This window comes from Balaenoptera ricei, chromosome 12 (genome assembly GCF_028023285.1).
Source record: "Balaenoptera ricei isolate mBalRic1 chromosome 12, mBalRic1.hap2, whole genome shotgun sequence".
Taxonomy (NCBI): Eukaryota; Metazoa; Chordata; class Mammalia; order Artiodactyla; family Balaenopteridae; genus Balaenoptera; species Balaenoptera ricei.
Genome location: NC_082650.1, coordinates 36883568 through 36905161, shown reverse-complemented (window position 1 = coordinate 36905161; position 21594 = coordinate 36883568). Strand labels below are relative to the sequence as shown.

General features: G+C 38.8%; 1 protein-coding gene across 6 annotated transcripts in view; it reads left to right on the top strand.

Annotated features, from left to right (window-relative positions):
• The window catches only part of NCOA7 (nuclear receptor coactivator 7), a 153592-nt gene that overhangs the window by 56454 nt on the left and 75544 nt on the right, over window positions 1-21594 (top strand). For all 6 annotated transcript variants that reach the window (XM_059941274.1, XM_059941275.1, XM_059941276.1 and 3 more), the window contains one exon: window positions 17448-17668. In XM_059941274.1, the coding sequence (XP_059797257.1) occupies window positions 17448-17668 (221 nt within the window). The remainder of the gene's footprint in view (window positions 1-17447; window positions 17669-21594) is intronic.

Sequence of the window (21594 nt, the reverse complement as noted above, 5' to 3'; positions counted from 1 at the left end):
CACGTGTGTCTGGCAGAGGGAATAACTGGAGGTAAGGGGCCTGAGGAAGATCAGCTTCTCACAAATCCTCATCTCAGAATAGTGAAGTTCCTCCCTGGCGGTCCAATGGTTAAGACTTTGCCTTCCAATGCAGAGGGTGCGGGTTCCATCCCTGGTTGGGGAGCTAAGATCCCACATGCCTCACGCCAAAAAAGCCAAAACATAAAACAGAAGCAATATTGTAACAAATTCAATAAAGACTTAAACAAAAGAATAGTGAAGTCCCCTACTTTCCTTGTACTGACTTTAGTTTGGGGCAGATAATTTGGCTTTCCCACCTCTGCAAGACTCTAGGTCACCACACTCTTAGCCGCAAACAAAGGTTTTCTCTTCGTGAAATCGTATTTTCATCTGGCTCTACTTTCAGCAGATCAGTTACAGCCCAAACTTGTCTCTTACTGAAGACCTTACTGAAGGCTAAATAAGTAGACAGTTTACTCTAGAATCCTAAAAATTCTCTTAAGTCCCCTAATGATGCAGTCCTGATAGACACATGATCTAGTTTTAGGATACAGCAGGCATCCATTTTATCGTCACATGACAAAGATGGCGAACTTCCCAGCTGCTATCCAACCCCAGCTCAGCCAGTCCACATTTGGGGGTCATTCACGTGTAAATTTACATAATAGTCTGAACTCTCTTTTTGAGGGGTGGGTGGTGTCAAATAACAGAAAACAGATCAAACCAGCTTAGGGGGAAAGGAGTTGGGGGATTTACTGGCACCCATAAGTTAAAAAGTCCTGGGATTTAGATTTGATTTAAAGAATACCTTGATTTGGGGCCCAAATAATGTCATCATGACTCAGTTTCTCTGTATATAAGCTCTTCCATTCTTTTGTCTTCCTTCCCAGGATTTACTTGATAAACACTGACAACACAGGATCTCCCCTGTGCAACAGTAGGCAAAGTGAGTGTGTTACCTGTAGTTCACGTGAGTCCTGAGGTTCACTCTGATTGGACCAGATTAGATCATGTGCTGGTTCTGGGCAGCTGTGCAGGAGGGGCCTCAGTGCTTTGATTGGCCTGGGTTAAATACAGTTGACCCTTGACCAACACAGGAGTTAAGGGCGCTAACCTTCCATATAGTCAAAAACCCACATATAATTTCTAGTTGGCTCTCCATGTCTGCAGTTCTGATGTGTCCATGGTTCTGCATCCACAGATTCAACCAACCTCAGATCATGTAGTACTGTAGTGTTACCTATTGAAAACAATCCCCATGTAAGTGGACCTGTGCAGTTCAAACTTAATATTGTTCAAGGACCAACTGTGTTTTTCGTCCCTGGAGCTGGGGTGGAACCCTACCCAGATATGGTATTAAAAGTGGGGGAAGGGTATATTTATTGAAAATTGGTGCTTGATGGCAAAACAAGGAGGAAAAGATTGTAGGGAGGGCAACAAAAGTCTACTACAATTATCTATAGTGTATCAGATACTGAACTAGGCACTGGAGTTGAGTTTTAAAAAGAAGAGTGATATATGTTGAGTCTTGGTGAATTTCTAGGCACTGGAGTGTTTGGAAAGAGTCTGTAAATATAATAGTTAATCCCATCACTGGATAGATAATTCAGTGAGATGACTTTTAAGGAGCTTTCCTACCTGAAATTTTATGATTTGTGCTTCTTGGAAAACAAGATGGAAAAGATAAATTTTCTATTAGCTTAGGTAATTATTTTATCATTTTAAATTATTATTATTTTACCATTTTAGAATCTTTAATATTGTGACAGCTTTATGTAGAATTCTGAAAACTCAATTTAGTGCTTTAACATCACAAGTCCCCTAAAACAATATCTGAATATAGAGGAATTAATATATATTGATGAAGAACTCCTTATTTTTTGTGTGTATAATAGTTTTACTAAGGATATAATAGTTGACAAATGCTGAATTTTAGTTTTTGCTCATGTTGCTGTGAAATTGTAATGTGTAATACATGGGTTAAATATTGAGCCTTGCTTTTTACTGATTGGGGCTTCTTTGTGCTAATCCATATAAACAGCAATGAAACTTTCCTTTGTTTGACTTTCATTTGAACTGCAGCTAGTATACTCCCTGCAGAGCATCTCAGTGATAGTTAAAAACATATTTATTTTTCCTCATCTTATGAAATATTGTTATCATTATATTTTGGTTTTGTTCAGAAGCTTCTTCAATCTCAGCCAAAATAAAGTCCAGCTGAGTTTTCTTATGGCTTAACACAGGAACATGGAAATCCACAGGAAATTTGGATGACTATTATTCCAATATTACAAAGGTGTAAAAGAGTTCCATAATGTGTATGAAAATTAAAAGGAATTTCTCAGATCAGAACAATTAAAACTACATAAACAAATGCAAATCTATATGAAATTACCTTGCCTTTTATCAACTACTATTAAAAAATCAAAAAGAAAATGTAATAAAATCAAAGTGAAAGTTTCTTGGTAAAGACTGCTCTTAGAGAAGGTGGTTTGATAACTCAGTTAATGGCATATAATGAATTTTGTTTCACCTCCGTGTGCCAAGTGACATATTAAGTATGAAGAAGAGTTAATGATGGAAAAGTCCAGTTCTCTTTATCTGGGGAAATGGGCAGGTGTTCGAGTGGTAGGGGAGTTGTTAGGTTTCAGGGTAGTTGTCCCCCTCAGAGCACCTTATATTCTTTAAATTAGTACATTGGTGTTGGGCAGAGTTTGATTTCTGTCATTGTAAGGGTATCAAGCAATTTCACTTGTCGTATTAGTCCCTTTTAGTCTATGTGACATGGTGGGATTCAAGGATTTTAACGGTTTGTGGAATTTGACATAGATAACTTATAATTGGCCTGCTTTATCATTGCAGCACTGAAGTTTATTTATTTCTTATCTGTTCATTCATTCATTCATGCCCCATCTTATTCCATAGAGATTTGAGGCACCTTATAAAAACTACATTTATGTAACCCATATATATAAGCAGACTTGTTGTGGTCCAGTCCCAGCATTAAGTCATATTCAAAGAAATAAGTATGACAGTGAAAATAATTGAAAATAATTCAAATACTTACTTCACCTCTCAGAAAACATCCAAAAGGGGAGTAAATGCATTATATATAAAAGAACTTTTAAAAAATCCTCTTTGCCCATCTCTCTGAACTTTTACATGGCTGTCAGCTATCTCCCCAAACTTTCTCTGTCTTGAAATTTACACAAAGGGTCTCCTCAAATCCAGTCAGTCCTTACCTTTCTCCTTCTTTCCACCTTCTTTTTTAGGTATTTTTCTTCTTTTTTTTTTTAATTAATTAATTAATCTATTTGTTTTTATTTATTATTTTTGGCTGCATTGGGTCTTTGTTGCTGCATGCGGGCTTTCTCTAGTTGCAGCGAGTGGGGGCCACTCTTCGTTGCAGTGCACGGGCCTCTCATTTTGGTGACTTCTCTTGTTGCGGAGCATGGGCTCTAGGTGCACAGGCTTCAGTAGTTGTGGCACGCAGGCTCAGCAGTTGTGGCTCGTGGGCTCTAGAGCGCAGGCTCAGTAGTTGTGGTGCACGGATCTAGTTGCTCTGCGGCATGTGGGGTCCTCCCGGACCAGGGCTCGAACCCGTGTCCCCTGCATTGGCAGGCAGATTCCTAACCACTGCGCCACCAGGGAAGTCCCAGTATCTTTTCTTCTATTTCCTCTCTCACTGTATATTCTTCTCCACTTCTCTCCTCCTGCTAATTTATTTCTCACATTTGTGTCAGTAAGCCCAGAACCAGCGAAAGGGGAAAAAGCTGAGAATCAAACCCAAAGTTTCCCTTAGGAGGTAGCACAAGGAATGAGGTTGCAATTATCCACATATTCATATATTTTCTCTGTGTTACCCTTATAAAAAAAATTGTAAAATACTAATTAAAAACTGAAAGTCCAGGCTAGGGAACATATAAATTGAGATGAAAAATAGAACACTAAATGTCATGTTATTAGTTGTGTAGTTGACTCAGAACTACACTTGACCGTAGAACAACATGGGTTTTAACTGCTCAGTCCACTTATATGCAGATTTTTTTTGTTTTTTTCAATAAATACACTCAGCTCTCTGAATCTGCAGATTCTGCATCCCTGGATTCACCCAACTGTGGATCAAAAGCTTAATATAGGATCCGGGGTTGGTTGAAGCCATGGATGCAGAACTAGCCGATATGGAGGGCCGACTATGGGACTTGAACATCCATGAATTTTGGTATCTGGCTGCAGGTCCTAAACCAATCCCCCATGTATACCGAGGGATGACTACTTCATGGTTAGTGATATAAAGGGACTCCTTTCCATAGTTCTCCCTAATCATGAGTGGAGCACGCCAGTTCCCCAGGTGACAAAGCCCTTCCTAGCCTTTAATTCTGAAATTACATAGGATGCACATCCTAGATAAAAGGAACACTAAAAATTTAGTGGTAGTGTCTTTAACATCCATAAGAGCAATTTATTGCAGCAACTGTGAGTGAAAAGAGAGGATATGAAGCCAAAACGTGACCTAAAGACGTTCTGTAGTAGGCCAACACAGTGGAGTCCAAGACTGCAGCTTCCTGATGATCTGAATTGACCTAAGAATAAAACTGTATGTTGTCTGTAGCAAAAAATGCAAACAGTGACCTTAGGAACCAAAGCAGTGATGTAAATGAGTGCATGCTACGTGGTGGCTGTCAGCCTTGGGCGTGGAGGTGCTGCACGGATGGAAGAGACTGGTGACTGCGTGGCACGTGCCCTCTCAGAGGAGGGGGGCTGCTCTCGCTCTGCTGCATCCTGTTTTGCCATGTGGGGCTCTAGTCCAGTGCTGTTGTGGCTTCTGATTCTTCAAGGTCAGCCTGAAATCTGGATTTTAATGTAAGATGTCCCCATTTTAAATGCTCACCATCAGGTCATTTGGATTTTTAGAAAGTGCTTGTGGGCCAAGCAGAACTTGCCAGCAGGTGTTCAATCATTCAACTCTCATCAGAGGAAGGGGGAGCCTGCATGTTTTTCACACAAGTCTTTATCAGTCTCACCTCCATCTTCTCTGCTGTGCTCAAGGTTGGTTCTTTGGCAAAGTCTAGCATCTGGTATTCTTGGATTCTCCAATACCAGCTGGGTGTCCAACCATTCAATTCAGTTCTCACACTGACAGCTCTGAGTAAGTGTCAGACTACACAGGTTTAAGGGCTCAGTTTCTCAAGACTGCCCTCACCCCAGATGCTCCTTGTAAGTTCCACATCCCGAGTCAACCCATACATACAGCCAACTTGGCTATGAATTTGGTTCCCATGATCCCCTACTCATTCACTGGAATGACTCACAGGACTCAGGAGAACACTTTACTTACATTTAGCAGTTTATTATAAAGGATATAACTCAGGAACAGCCCAGTGGAAGAGAAGCATAGGGCAAAGTATGTGGGTGGGGAGAACAGAGCTTCTGTGTGCTCTCTGGGTGTGCCACCCTCCTAGAACATAGATGTGTTCATCAACCCTGGGAGTTCTCTGAACTCTGTCATTTAAGGGCTTTCACGGAGGTTTCACAGGGTAGGCATGATTGATTGAATCATTGGCCATTGGTGATTGAACTCAATCTCTAGCCCCTCCCCTCTCTCCCCTCTCTCAAGGTCTGGGGCTGGGGCTGAAAGTTCCAAGCTTCTAATCAAGCCTTGGTGTTTCTGGTGACCAAGCCCTATCTTGAAGCTGTCTGGGCCCCCTCACTCCTTACCCCTCCTCCCCACGCATACCAGAGTCATCTCATTAGCATACAGACACATTCTCATCACTCAGGAGATACCAGATGTTCTGGGAACTCTGTGCCAGAAACCAAAGGAAGAAAAACATCAAATATTATTTTTTATTAAACCACAGGTGTTTATTTTGGTTGGTTACAAGCAAACTAGTGTACCTGAGAGATGACCAGTGTTGAGGTTTTTTGAAGACCCTGACCAAGACTGCCGTGTGGTTGGAAGATCATCACCCTAGAGATGGGCCCTCAGATTCATGAAAGCAAGGCCAGGATTTTTCTTCAAAAATCTATGTTTGGTTCACCCTTGCACACAAATGAATTACCCCAGAGTTCTACACTAATTTCAGTAGGGAAAAATTTCAAAGTAGGTATTACTAGTCTCCCATTCCCTGAATTTTATTTTTGAGCAGTGTCACGTCCCAAGGACATGACCAGTATATATTAATTGGAAGAAATACATCTACATACTGGATGTAAACCAACTAAGTTATGGGCATCTGCCAAAATAATTCAAAAAATTTCATGCCTGATATAAGGTTATTCTTTCTGAAAGTACCTATAATGATAGGAGGAGTTATGATCCCGTGTCTAGTTTATGACATAGAAATAATGTTATCATAAAAGGATATGTGTGTGTCTAAACTTGTTTAAAAGCAGTTAAAAATTATTAGAATATATTTTAAAAGTTGGAAGGGTGAGAAAAGTTGAGTTAGAGCATATTATAGTTTTATGCCACTCCTAACTGTTTTCTGTAAGCAGGCCATTTCTGCTGATCATAAATGTTGTGTTTCACGCACTAGGCCTTCAGGAAAATGTTAATTTATATACTAAACTGATTTTTTTTCAGGATTGTCTTTTTTCAGCCTTATTTTTCTCCATGTTTCTGTAGTTTAAGCAGTTAACAGGGACTTAGGTTAAAATCTGAGAACAAGATCCCTGGCATCTTCGTATTTCTGCTTGAAAATTTTCAGAGCAGTGTTCTTTAATTAGTTGCTTGTTTTGCTTAAATGACTTCAATAAATCAAAATTTTCTGTTTCTTCAGAAGAATAGTGTCGCTGAAATATGTTGCTGTTATGCTGAGATGTATATGTCATTGAAATATATATCCCAATGCTCTTTTCTGTAAATGTCACTGGGGAGTCTGAGCATATGATTCATTCTGAGTAAAAGATATTTTAAAAAATAGTTAACTGACTTTAAAAAAAAAAGATTTCTGGGCATGCTAAGGGGCTCTAGTAAAAGAAAAAAAAATATTTGGAGGACTTCTTGGCTTTGGTCATAAAGAGTGAATACCTGTTTTCAGTGAAGATCAAAGAAATCAGATATGAAAATGAGATGAACTCCTTAGAAATCTCCTGCCTGTTAAAAATTTTCCTTCCACTATCTCCACCTCCAAGAGGCTGTTTTGCAGTCACCCAACATAAAATGAGAGCTCATGTTTGTGGTGTTTTCATTGCACCTTTAGATTTCAAGATGGTCCTGAGTAAACTTTTAATTTTTTCTTGAGAAATATTTGCTTACTGCTGGTCACTGACAGGAGTGAACTTTTTCAAGTAACGTAGACAACACATTGCATAGATGCAGAAATGATTTAGACATGGGAAACTAAGACACTACAGTGATATGCTGCTCAGTTTACAATTATTTATGACGCAAAAGCTAATTTAGCCAGTGTGGTAGACTGAATAATGACCCCCAAAGATATCCAGCTTTTAATCCTTAGACCTGGGAGTGTTACCTTCTCTGGCTAAAAGACCTTGCAGATAAGATTAGGTTAAGGCTCTTGAGATGGGGAGATTATCCTGGATTATCTGGGTTGGCTTCTGAATGCAATCTCAGCGTTCATATAAGAAGAAGGCAGAGGGAGATTTGACTGCAGAGAAGAATGTGTGACAGTGAAATGAGAAACTGTGCTGCTGGCTTTGAAGATGGGAGAAGGGGCCACAAGGAATACAGCTCTAGCAGCTGGAGAAGGCAAGGAAAGAGTGTCTGCAGGTAGTGTGGCCCCGTGACTGATTTCGGACTTCTGACCTTCAGAACTGTAAGAGAATATGTGTGTGTTGTTTTAAACTACCAAGTTTGTGGTAATTTGTGACAGCAGCCATAGGAAGCTAATACAGCTAGTTAATTTGATGATATTAAGTTAAATAAACTACGTACATAATACCATTATAAAGCAAAAGGGAATTTAAAAACTGCCAAATACTTAGTCATTTCTTAACGTTTCTGTTTGCAGATTTTGGTTAATTTCTGTATTGCTGTGTTTATCAGCTTATTCTTGACTGATAAGCAGTAAAATTCCTAATATTTAAATATTATATTTATAGGACTTTGCCGATTACTCTTAGCAGAATGCAATTCTCTTATCTCCCAGAGCAAGTTCCCTTTTCTGGTTCCCTTCCTCAGTTTATGGCTGAGGTATATATTGCTATTGTCCGTACTATTGATTCCCATGTAACTTTTTCAGGTTGTGACTCAGCATCCTGATTTTTGGAAAAGGGAACCGGACTCCCACACGGGCACGCTATATATGCAACAAAAGCCTGTCTTGTTTCATAAATACAAGGCAAACATTCTACACAGTAGGCATCCATTTTGTGGCAGTACCATTGTCATCCTGGTACTGGGGGGAGCATGTAAGGTTCTCTGAAATGTCCCTTATGAAGCCACCCCCCAAGCCTTCTCTGAAAGTGTGACAATTTGTTTACGTCCACTCCTGGCACCTGCACTTTGATTACCAGAGTCCCCTCAGATCTGCTGATTCCACCACTGTTAAAATAGTACAAAGAAATCCTAGGGATTTTTTCTAGGGAAAATTTTGTGGCGTGTCCCTGATTGGCATTGTATTTAGCAGTCTTTATTGGAACGCAGTTGTTTCTTGAGGCCAAAGGAAATTCTGTTACCTGTGTTCATCTGGATGGTTGTATTGCTGGTTAGTGAATTCAAAGGCAAAGGATTTCATTTTCTAACTGTGTTGGTTCTATGGAACCAAAGTTTTTCCATTTGAACTGATGAATTCTCCTGAGGGAGAGGGGGATTTCATGATCAAAATTAGACTAAATGAAAAAAATGAATGCACATTTCAAAGGGTGGCACTAGAATCAGGTACATCTACAGATTTTTCCAGGGATTACACCTGAACTTTTTGGTTTTATTTGATCATAGTTCCAAGAGAGAATTTTCATTAGGTGAGTGTTTTGTTTCGTTTTGTTTTTCAATGATTCCCCCCCGTCCCCGGCTTTAAGTTTGATTTTATTTGGCATTTATCCCAGTTGGGAATTTGCAGTGGAAACGGAAAACTGACCTTCCATTTGTGAAATCACAAAATGAAATGGAATACCAGAAGTGATGTTCTCCTAGAAATAATAAATAGCTTTGTGCTGGTGTCTAAATTCATAGCACAGTTAACTAAAGTTAATATTTATGTACAGTGAGAAGAATAATGTCTAGAATCTCTCAGACACCTTCTTTGTTGTGTTATACTCTTTTTATATGTTACCCCATTTTCTTGGATCTTGAGAAATCCCCAAGTAGTGACAACAACAGTGGCACAACCAAGTAGGAACATCTGGTTATTGAGCTCTTACTGAGAGCCGGGCACAGGTTGTGTTTAATAGTACAGGTAAGCTTTCCGTGTACTACTTAGTTTAATCATCAAAAAACCCCATCTGAGGCCGTTGTTTCCCTTTCACAGACAAGGAACCTGAGTTGAGATTTAGTAACTTGCCTGAAGATGCATACCTAATAAAGAATAATGAGGGTTCAAACACAGATGTTTCTGGCTCACAGGCCGTACTTACTCTGTGGCAACACCCATTTCCCTGAGTCTGGAAATGGCAAGAGTCTGGTTTAGGCAACCGGGAAAAAACAGCCAAGGCTCTGAAGGTCAGAACAGTACAATGACAAGGTTGCAGTGGAACAGCCAAGATCAAGAACTAAGAGGAGGTCCCCTGAGGGCCACAGACCAGCTCTGCCTTGATGAAGAAGGGGATTGGGGTTGCAGTGCAGCAATTTACTGTGCTAGCTGGATTCAGAAAAAAGAATATACCTCTGAACGAGATTTAGCAAAATGTTGTCATAGCTATAGACGTTTAGTTTTTTAAAATGTATTTGCCTTATAATTACAAAATTAATATATATGCTTGCTGTATAAAAAAATTCAACGCCAAATTATATAAGTGTAAAGTAAAAGTTACCCCTCTTCTCTCTTTCCCCATTGACCAACCATTTTCCCGTACCTATATATCTAAACCTATGTACATATGTAGCTAAATGGAATAGTTGTTGGTCTTGGAGGGTTTTCTTGTATTTTTTGTTTTATTTCACAAAAATAGGGTCATACTATCATACTGTTCTGTAACTTTTTAAATGAAATAATATTACATCTACATCTTTTATGTTAATACTCCTATTTCCGTACAGAAGCAATTTTGAGGAGAAATATTTGTATCAAAGAAGACTGTATTGGGGGGTGGGTGAAATGGGTGAAGGTGGTCAAAAGACACAAATATTTAGTTATAAAATAAGTTCTGGGGATATAATGTACAGCATGGTGACTGTAGTTAAAAATACTGTATTGTATATTTGCAAGTTACTAAGAGAATAGATCTTAAAATTTCTCATCACAAGAAAAAAAAATTTGTAGCTATGTGTGATGATGGATATTAACTAGACTTATTATGGTGGTCATTTCATACTATATACGTATATTGAGTCATTATGTTGTACACCTGAAGCTAATATGTCAGTTATATTCCAATAAAAAAATACACAAGGCTATTACATGCAGTTTGGGAGGTCACAACTTGGACCTGACCTGCTTGAATACTTCCAGTGACGGGGAGTTCCCTTCTTGGTGAAACAGCCAGTTCCACTATTGGATTGCTCTGTTAGAAAGTTATATTGAACTAATGTTTATTTTTTTGTGACTTCCTCTTGCTCATTAATATGTTCTCTGGAGTTCCACAGACCAAATCTCATCCCCTCTTTACCTGTAACTGGATGAAATGAGACACCAAGGGGTATGCTTAAGAAAATTAAAAAATGAAAAAACTTAAAAAAAAAAAGGCAAAAGAAAAAGAAGATTATATTGCCTCCATGGCTGCTCAGTTTTGACATTTTCTACTTTTCTTCATGGAGATATTAGCTCCAAATTGTAGAGCAGAGCTTCTTTGCCTTTTTTTTTTTTTTTTAAACATCCTTTGTATATGAAGGGTGTTCTTTCTTAACCTCTGGATTTTCCCAGGGCTGGAAGCTCTGCAGTGGAATATGTAATCAGATGTGAGAGAGCACAGGAAAGTGCAGACTCTTAGGAAGGTTTAGTTTGGATTTAAAAGATTTTTTTTTTTTTTTTAACCTCAAAAATAGCTTTAGCACATTTCCTAAGCTCAGCCAACTGTTAGAGGCAGACAGGACCTTGAAAATCATGTCAACCTCTTGCTTTTGTTTACCTTAGAAGTCCTGGAGAGTTTATCTTATTTCCAAAGAAGGTCACAACTGACTGTCAGACAGCCAAGCCCAGAACCTCTTTCCTTCCTGTGAGCATGTTCTCCATTGAAGCCCACCAGGTTGCCAAACCATTCTCCCTCAAATAGTTCAGAGAATTTCCAAAGTCCAGTGGATTTTATTTTAAAGTCAAGATATATATATGCCATAACATACCTTTAGGAGAGATCCTGGAGGCCCTGTGGCCATTGTGAATTCCTGCTCCACAACTTAACCAAGCCCTGTGACCTTGCAAAGTGGCGCTCATTTTTCTCAGGCTTCCTTTTCTTATCTGTAACATGGAGATAAGATTGCCTACCTCCTTGGCCTTTTGTGAGGATAGGATAATATTTATAAAGTACATAACACAGTGGCTGGTTCATTAGTCAACTCAATAGTAGTTGCTGTTAGAAGAAAGCTCTTTCAAACTTTTCGTAATAATCTTTTTTAAAAAGTAGAACTCAATTTTTAAAATGTGACAATATATGTGTTAAATTATTGTAGGAAGGAGACTTCAAAGACTAAATACTTAAAAAAATTTTGGCGGGGACTAGATGTTGTACATGGTTTAAAATCCAAAATATATAAAAGAGAAGCGGAAAGTAATTTTTCTTACTCTCTCTTTCCCCACAGCTACTACCTTTCTTTAGCTGGAAACTCACTTTACAAATTTTTTGTTATACCCTTGTAGGCGTATTCTATGCACATACTCGATAAGCTTTAAATATGAAACGATTTCTGTCTTCAGTCTTTTCCTCTAGTCTCTTGCTAATAGGGCTGTCTGTTGAGTCAGCTCTAGGTCAGCACTGTCCAGTACTTTCTGTGATGACAGAAGTGTTCTATACATGTGTTGTTCAATACAGTACCCGCTAGCACATGCGTCTGTCGAGTTCTTAAAATATGACTCTTGTAACTGAAGAACTGAATTTAAAGTTTTATTTAATTTTTATTACAATTAATAACCACAGGTGGCTAGTTAGTGGCTACCATATTAGACTGTGCTGTGCTAGATGTTTATGTCTATGGCACTTTTTATAGAAACACATGGACCTCAAATTATGGAATTAAGGAAAGAGTCATAGAGAGCCACTAAGTTAATATTAATGAAATAAGTCTGTAGTTTAATATATTTTTAATTGTATGTGGCTAATATATTTTCTTTTTAAGTATCTAGATAAGGAGATGAGAGTTTATTTTTGAGAACATGTTGCTAATCAAAGAAAGCTGTGAAATGGCATGTTTGTAGGAGAGCAGATCTCAAACAAATCAGAACGTAACCTCATTTATCTATTTATTTTTTCAAGAAATATTTACTGAATAGCTAATGTGTACCATGCATAGGCCCTGGGAGTATGGCATTAACAAAACCTAAACAAGTCCCTGCCCTCATGAAGCTTTCACTCTAGTGCTAATGAAAGCCTCCTCTCTCCATTTGGTGCCTTTTTGTGTTACATTCCACTGGCGGTCAGCAAGCAACAGGGGAGACCTCCGCAGAGACAAAGAAAGGAACTTGCTCCAGGCCCTTGGCTTTGATGACCGCCAGTGCTCTAAACTTATTTCCTTTAGTAAAGGAAAAAGCTTCAGAGGAAAACAGTTTTCATTGAGCTACTAAAAAATGCTTTCTTTAGCAGTATCACCTTATTTATTTCTGTAGTCTGCTATCTCTGGGTTAGGATAAAAGTAGGGGGAAAAAGTGAGGTGTGCATATGTCTTACAAGTGCACACAATTTTAATGTAAAAAGAGCCAAGAGATTCCAAAATAAGCCCTTTAGTATTCCTTTTTTTAAAATTGAAGTATCGTTAATTTACAATGTTGTTTTAGTTTCAAGTGTGCAACAAAGTGATTCAGTTATACATACATACATACATATATATATTCTTTTCCAGATTTTTTTCCATTATAGGTTATTATAAGATATTGAGTATAGTTCCCTGTACAATACAGTAGGTCCTTGTTTATTTTATATAGTCCTTTAATATCCTTTATGGAAAGGTACGTATAAGAAGCTCAGAATCGCGATGGTGAGCCACACTGCCTCGTTCTTCTGCCCTTGGGGAAGGTCTGCCTAGTGTAATTGCCCCTACCTTTACATTTTCTCCCCCAAACAGTGATTGCCTCTTAGTGTTAGCATTTCATTTGATTTAAGTGTTATTTTTATTTTTCTGCATTTTCAAAATTTCCTAGTATGAACACATATTATTTTCATAATAAAACAAAGAACAATAAATTATATTGTAAAAAAATAGTTCAGTCAGAGAGATGATGAAAGCCTGAAATCATTCCATGGGAGCAGAGACCAAGAAAAAGGGGTGTATTTGAGAGGGAGAGATTTAGGAAATAGAATTGACAGGGCTTGGTTACAGTAGTGAGAGGAGATTGTGTAATAAACACTTGTTTTATGAAATTGTGATCTACTTTTAAAAAAGACAAATGAGCATCACAAAAGGTTTTTTGTTTTTTAGTTTTTTGGTTTTTTGGGGGTTTTTTTGGATTCACAGCAATCAAATTTTAAATATGTCTCACCATTTTCAATCACTCATCTGTTTAAGATGACTTGACAGGTAATTTTTTAAAAATTAATTAATTTTGGTTGCATTGGGTCTTTGTTGCTCTGTGCGGGCTTTCTCTAGTTGCGGCGAGCGGGGGCTACTCTTCGTTGTGGTGCGCGGGCTTCTCATTGCAGTGGCTTCTCTTGTTGTGGAGCATGGGCTGTAGGTGTGCGGGCTTCAGGAGTTGTGGCACACGGGCTCAGTAGTTGTGGCTCGCAGACTCTAGAGCGCAGGCTCAGTAGTTGTGGTGCACGGGCTTAGTTGCTCCGCAGCATGTGGGATCTTCCCAGACCAGGGCTCGAACCCGTGTGCCCTGCATTGGCAGGCGGGTTCTTAACCACTGCGCCACCAGGGAAGCCCCAGGTAATTTTTTTTTTAATTAATTAATTTATTTATTTATTTTTGGCTGTGTTGAGTCTTCGTTTCTGTGCAAGGGCTTTCTCTAGTTGTGGCAAGCGGGGGCCACTCTTCATCGCGGTGCGCGGGCCTCTCACTGTCACGGCCTCTCTTGTTGCGGAGCACAGGCTCCAGACGCGCAGGCTCAGTAGTTGTGGCTCACGGGCCCAGTTGCTCCGCGGCATGTGGGATCTTCCCAGACCAGGGCTCGAACCCGTGTTCCCTGAATTGGCAGGCAGATTCTCAACCACTGCACCACCAGGGAAGCCCCCCAGGTAATTTTTTTAGTCCACCATATAAATGTGTACATTTGGGGCCATTAAAATAGCTTTGGTGAGGGCTTCCCTGGTGGCGCAGTGGTTAACAATCTGCTTGCCAATGCAGAGGACACGGGTTCGGGCCCTGGTCTGGGAGGATCCCACATGCCGCGGAGCAACTGGGCCCGTGAGCCACAACTACTGAGCCTGCGCGTCTGGAGCCTGTGCTCCGCAACAAGAGAGGCCGTGACAGTGAGAGGCCCGCGCACCGCGATGAAGAGTGACACCCACTCGCCGCAACCAGAGAAAGCCCTCGCATAGAAACGAAGACCCAACACAGCCAAAAATAAATTAAAAAAAAAAAAAAAAAAAAGCATTGGTGAAATAAAGGGAGTTTATTTTCTTATGTAACTTTTTGTTTCCAGTTATCTCAATTTAGTAATAACAAAACCCTTTTGTGAGAATGTCTTAGAATGATATTGGTTCGAAGAACAAAAGGGAAGGCTTAAAAGATAAAAGCCCTAAAAAGGAATGTTTGAAGAGCATTAACTATACCACATTTATCAGATTGGCAGTTACCCCCTTTAGAAAATTGTTAACAATGTATTTCCATGCTTTGGGGAAGGATTTTACAGTGGGCTTCCAGAACTCACATATGATTTCCAGTTACAAGATCAGAATGTTCCACTCGTATTGATAACCTCCAGAGAAACAAATTCTCATGAGTTCTCTAGTCAAAGCAAAAGATGTAGCTGATTGTAAAATTACTGAAGTGTTAAATTGTACTGTCTTCTGTTAAACAAGTTTGGTATTGCTATTATCTAGCTTTTTTTTTTCTTTCTGAAATAACAACTATGTTTGGCTGTATGGGTTGACAATAATGGTCTGTGTGGAAAGGGGGGAGAATGAATGAAACAATGTATCCCATTTTGTTATTTCCACGTGTGAAAATCAGTCTCTAATGAGATGTCTCCAGCAGTGCTGCTGTTCATCAAAACATGTGCCCTAGATCTGAGTGAGTTTAATTATAGTGGGAACAGTGAAATGAGGACATTTAAATTAACTTACAGTAGAAAAATTCAGGAGAGTAAGAAGCAGCAACATATCTCAGTCTGCACAGAACTAATTTTTGAAGTCTCTTTTTCTCTCCTCCCTGGAAGGAATCATTTTTGGAAGTGGGCAGTAATGTTCATCTCAAGCATGTTTTTGTTAAACAAGTATATCAGAACAAGATCAGCATGTCCTTCTGGATACAGCGATCAGCTCTTTGCATAGACCTCCCTAAGCAAAGAGCTGATCTCTGTGTGATATCCAGGTTACTGCATATTAATTTCAGCCTCATACAGAAATCTTGATCGAGAGAGAAATTGTTTTATTAGGAGCATTATCTGACTCACCTTTGCAAAGAGCCACCTACTCTTTCACCAGAAAAAAAGAGTTTAAAATCTGAGGATAGAAAATAAAAACATGCTTACTGGATATAATTCCTTTTTATGAGTTTCCAATTTTGCTTAGTTTGTGTTCTTATTTGTTTTTTGAACAAGTAAACCTAAAGAGGGAGCTAAGCTAAGAGATGGGGAATATATTCATTTATGATTTTTTTCCAGCTCTCCTTTCTCCTTGGCCATATACTCATTTATTAGCTAATGAAAATATAAGAACTTGGCTGCTCAGTGAATAACAGCTTAGTTGAAATGTTTTGTTAGCACATGGTATGGTACCTTTATCTCAAAAGCTGAGTTTTTGAACTATACCATGAACTTTTTGAACTAAGCATGAACTATACCATGCTTAGTTCTCATGTCATCCTGTGATTGCATTTGGGTATATTCTACTGTTTCTGTTTGTTTGTATTTTACTATTGACACATATTTTTTCAATTGATCCTAATAAAAGACCCCGTTAGATAGCTAAGCCTTCGTGAGGGACCTCTTTAGACTGTTAAATTACTTTTTCCAACATTACAGAGCAAATCAGCATAAAATCAAACCTTAGTCCCTGTTTGATCCTACAGTTATCTCCTTTTTCTCCCAAAACATTTCATCCATTGCCCAACATCAAATTGTATAGATGCTCAAGAGAGCAAAGGAAATAGACATGCGTGTGAGAAAGCCAACTGTGCCTAGATAGAAGGGGGGAAAATGATCCTAATTTTAAAAATGTTTATATATGACCAGACTGCCACATATAGTAGAGGCCAAGGCCCTTATTCGTTACATTCTGGGGTGGTAAAAACATTCTTAAGAAGGACTAGTGAGTACAGAGTGACACGTCGGTTAACCAGATTGATACATCAACTGGAAAATATTTTGAGTTACTGGATTTCAGTGAATTATGATAAATTTCTTCTGTTACACGTCTTTGACTTAGAAATGAATTGAAAACATCAAATATGTTAACTAATATATCAGTCAGCTATTATATTAGTAATCATAACAACTATATGTTGTCATTGTGGCATTTTCTATCTCAGGAAATGCAGCTCTTTCTTCACGACTACTATCATATGTGTAAAGGAAAGGAATTACTCAGACCTGAACCAGTTCATACCTTGCCAAACCTTTCTACTCAGTGTGTGAGCCAATTATAAAGGATTTGTTTTTATAAATGTGCTTGCCCATTAGTCCAAAGGTACCCTTGAAACCAGAAACACTTAAAAAAAAACGTAACACCTAAACATGGCATTGTAGTAGGGTAGCTGCATATCTTGATAAAAAATACCCAACATTTTATAGCCTATAGAAGAATCTACTATTTCCTCAGGTCTAAAGCATTTCCCAGTGATTTTTTTTGAGACATAAGTATGCGGGACATAAAACTGAGGAAAGGCCACAGATCTCCACATAAGAATTTTTAAGTGATTAAAAAAAAAATAACAGGAAAGTGTAATTAACAGTAATATAAAGTTTTCAATATCAGTTAATTAGTTTCTCAAAGCCCAGTAGCATGAAATTAATATGATTTCTCTTAGCAAATTATTTCTCCAATGTTTTTCCTTTTTTTTTTTTTCTCATACCTAGATTGAAAAAGAAAAAGCAAGCCAAACAAAATGCAGAGACAGCCTCAGCTATGGCTACAAGGACTCATTCTGGAAAAGAAGATGCTAGTACAGTCATTTTAGAACAAGACATGTGCAACATTGCTGTGGAAGAGGAATATATTACTGATGAGAAAAAAAAGAGAAAAAGTAATCAGTTAAAGGAGATCAGGCGTACAGAACTAAAGAGATATTATAGTATTGGTGAGTATTGGTGGCAACTTTGCAGTATTTTCATTTAAAAAATCTGTAATAGTTTTTAAAAAATGATAATTTGTAACTGGTCATAATATATAATAATAGTAACAGTTTATTGAGCAGCTACTATGTGTGTGTGTGTATATATATAATATATAATCTTGTGTAAAGGGAACAATTATATAATAATTTATATTTATATAAATATATATAAATCTTGTGTAAAGATATATATATATAATATATATATATAATCTTGTTTAAAGGGAATAACAATTAAATAATGTTGGTGTGTCTTGTTTAATTTTATGTTCCCAGCATCTAACACAGTGTCTAGCACATTGTGTCTGCTCATAAATATTTATTAAATGAATGGTCACTTTCCTTGTATGAGAAATATTTTTCTTAATATTTATAGACATGTCCATAAAAATGTTGATTGAAATGCCTGCACTGTTTCCTAGGCAATAGGAAATGGAGGAGAAATGGCCTAGCATCCATTGGTTAAAAAAAAAAAAGACCACGATGATGATGACTTGAGAGTTGTAGCTGAGGGGAATCTTAAAATGAGTCCACAGTATCATGTAGTTTCTGAGGACAGTCATTGCATCTGCAGCTGCATTAGCACAGGTGGCTTGTCTAGCACGATGGGGGTGATGATCCTGCTTTACTTTACCATCCGTCTCATACCTACTGCTCCTATCGCACGCAGGCCTGGAGTATGTTCAAAAGAGAATGCAAAGGGACTTCCCTGGTGGTACAGTGGTTAAGAATCCGCCTGCCCGTGCAGGGGACATGGGTTCGAACCCTGGTCCAGGAGGATCCCACATGCCGCGGAGCAACTAAGCCCGTGCACCACAACTACTGAGCCTGCGCTCTAGAGCCCACAAGCCACAACTACTGAGCCCGTGGGCCACAACTACTGAAGCCTGTGTACCTAGAGCCCATGCTTCACAACAACAGAAGCCACCATAATGAGAAGGTTGCGCACCACAACGAGGAGTAGCCCCCGCTCACAGCAACGAAGACCCAGCGCAGCCAAAAAAAAAAAAAAAAAAAAAAAGAATGCAAAGAAAGGGAACCAGGAGATGAAACTTGATGTGGCACATGGGTTACAGTGTACTTGAGATCGCTAGGCTCAGAGATAGAAGACTAAGGAGGTCTCTGAGAACAAACTGCAGTCCAGTATATGAAACCTGGGCTGGTAGCAGGCACTTGGTCCCAGTTGATGCCAAAGTTACCGGGGGACAGATCTTGTCTCTGTGTTAATATAACTCTCTACTAGTGCTCATCAAAGATAAAGGTGGGCTGCCATTGGGATGGTTATAAATGAGGTTTTGCTGGCATTGCTCCAACAGAGGCAGATGAGGTATCTGCAGTGGAAAGCCTGTGGTTTGTAGTATTCCAGTGGGTTCCCGTGATTATGTCATATATTACATAGCTTCATGGATGCTTTTAATCTGAAGCCATTCAGCATTTTATAAAAAGCTGTAACTGTCAACCTATTGAAAGAGACTTCTGTGTGATTAATAAACTTCCTCTTAAAATTTTAAGTGTTGAGTATTATCCCTAAAAGGGAAAGAGGAGTAAGGAAAGTTGCATTTCACATCTTTTACAGTGTACACATTGGACATTTGAAAATGTGTGGTTTTTTACAGTTGTGCAGTTTAAAATACTATCTTTTCTCATCCTACTTTAAATGCTGCTGCTTAAGAAGTATTTTTAAATGGAGACATTTTGCTCTGTAGGGTTTCCCTGAAGGAGGTTGATAGAGTCCTATCCATTGAGATTTCTTTTTTCATGACGCTGTACTAACTGCAGATGCTGCTTTGGGATCGCTTTTTAACGTGCTGCACTCTGTTGCATGTGTAACACTTTGAATGTGAAACAGTACCCTTCACTCTGCTCTTTACCTAACTAACTCTTACTAGACTTCACCAAATCACCTCAGTCATCTTTTCTTCCAGGAAGCCCTCCCTGTCCCTGGACAGGTTAGACTTCCCTTTTGCATTGTCATCATGGATTTATTTATCTGCTCTCCTGTTTACAGGCTGCCTTGGCTTGGACCCTGTATTATTAGCTTTGTGTAGTATCTGCATTACAGGTGCTCTTTAAATGTGCATTGAATGGATGACATGTACATAGATGAACGAATACTGTGATTTGTTTGAGTTTCATGAAAATTCTGGAAGGATGTAGGCAACATTACAATAGTTGAGTCAGAATTATCCTGTGATTTTATTTGGTGACAGTTAAGTAAAGAGATGCCATTGTAGCTTTTCATTTTCTCTCAAGAATGGCAATGATAACAATGGTTTGGAGGTTTGAGGCATTTTCTTAGGAGAATCCAGTGCTTATAGAAAACTACTAGGTGGGCCATTGAGCGCCAGGGTTCCTTGTCCCTTTTCGCATCTGACTCTAGCTGACAGACAGCTGTGTTGGCAGGTTTGCTTGATCTCATAGGGCTGACATGGCATATTTCCTAGATTCCCATCCCAGAATGTTGTCCCGTACCACTAGGTGGAGTATTAGACCTCAAGTCAAAAGTAATTCTAGTCCAAGTTCTTTTGGTGGCTCTAGTCTGGGGAGGAGAGATGCTAAAATGGGAGGATCTTGTCAGCCATATTAAGGATTTGGACTTTATCCTGTATCAGTGGGAAGCCGCTGGGGGAACTCCATTAACTGTCTGTTTTAAGAGGATAAATCTAAGGACAATGGGTGGAAGTGAGCCTGAAGGTAGGTTGGAGACTGGGGCAGAAGGGAAACAGCACCCTAAGGAGAGATTTGCTCATAGAAACAGCAGTATTTGGTGACCAATGTAGTGTGTGAGGGAGAAAAAGAACAGAGTCAAGAACTGACAAACTGGAAAACTCAAGAAGAAAGAAGGAAAATAATGAATTTGTGTTTGGAGGTATTTTAGAGGTACCAAATGGATTTGTCTAGAAGGACCTGGATTTTAGGTGAAAGGCCTGGAAATTGCTTCTTAAAGGTGTGAGGTAAATATGTGTAAAAGAAGTAATCCAGGGAATGCACAGAAAGTCAAAACAAAAATTTAATGGAGGGACTTCCCTGGTGGTGCAGTGGTAGAGAATCCGCCTGCCAATACAGGGGACGTGGGTTCGAGCCCTGGTCCGGGAAGATCCCACATGCCTCGGAGCAACTAAGCCTGTACGCCACAACTACTGATCCTGTGCTCTAGAGCCCACGAGCCACAAGTACTGAAGCCCACGCACCTAGAGCCCGTGCTCCACAACAAGAGGAGCCACTGCAATGAGAAGCCCATACACCGCAACGAAGAGTAGTCCTTGCTCGCCGCAGCTAGAGAAAGCCCGCGCACAGCAACAAAGACCCAACGCAGCCAAAAATAAATAAATAAAAAGTTAATGGATGACAAATGATAACTTATAGAAAAACAGACTGGAAGGATCTATAACAATATGTTGATTATTGTTTTCTCTGGGTACAGAAATTGCAAAGGAGTTTTGTTTTCTTTATGTTCTTGCACATTACACAGTTTAAATTTATTTTTAATATTAATCAGAACATTATAGAGAACTGAATAATGTAATAGAGCAAACCCAAGGGCTTTAGAAAAAGAACGTTAAATAAATGTAAAGTTCTATCATCAATATAAAAGAAAATGATTACTTTCTGTAGGTATCTATTTCCACATCTATAACATTACCTACCTGATTTAAGGAAGCATATTTTGACAAAATAATGTTTTTTACTTATTAAATTAGATTTATCTGTGCCTCATGTAAGCCTTGGGTAGTAATTCATTACTCTCTCCTACCACTTCGAAAAACACTACAGCTAAGATACTGATAAAAGATGTTATGGAAAGACTGAGTCACTAGAATTGCCTTGTAACAAAATGGTGCCAATTCAAAAAGTGTTTTGTTTTTGAGAAGGGAAGTAGGAGAAAGGAA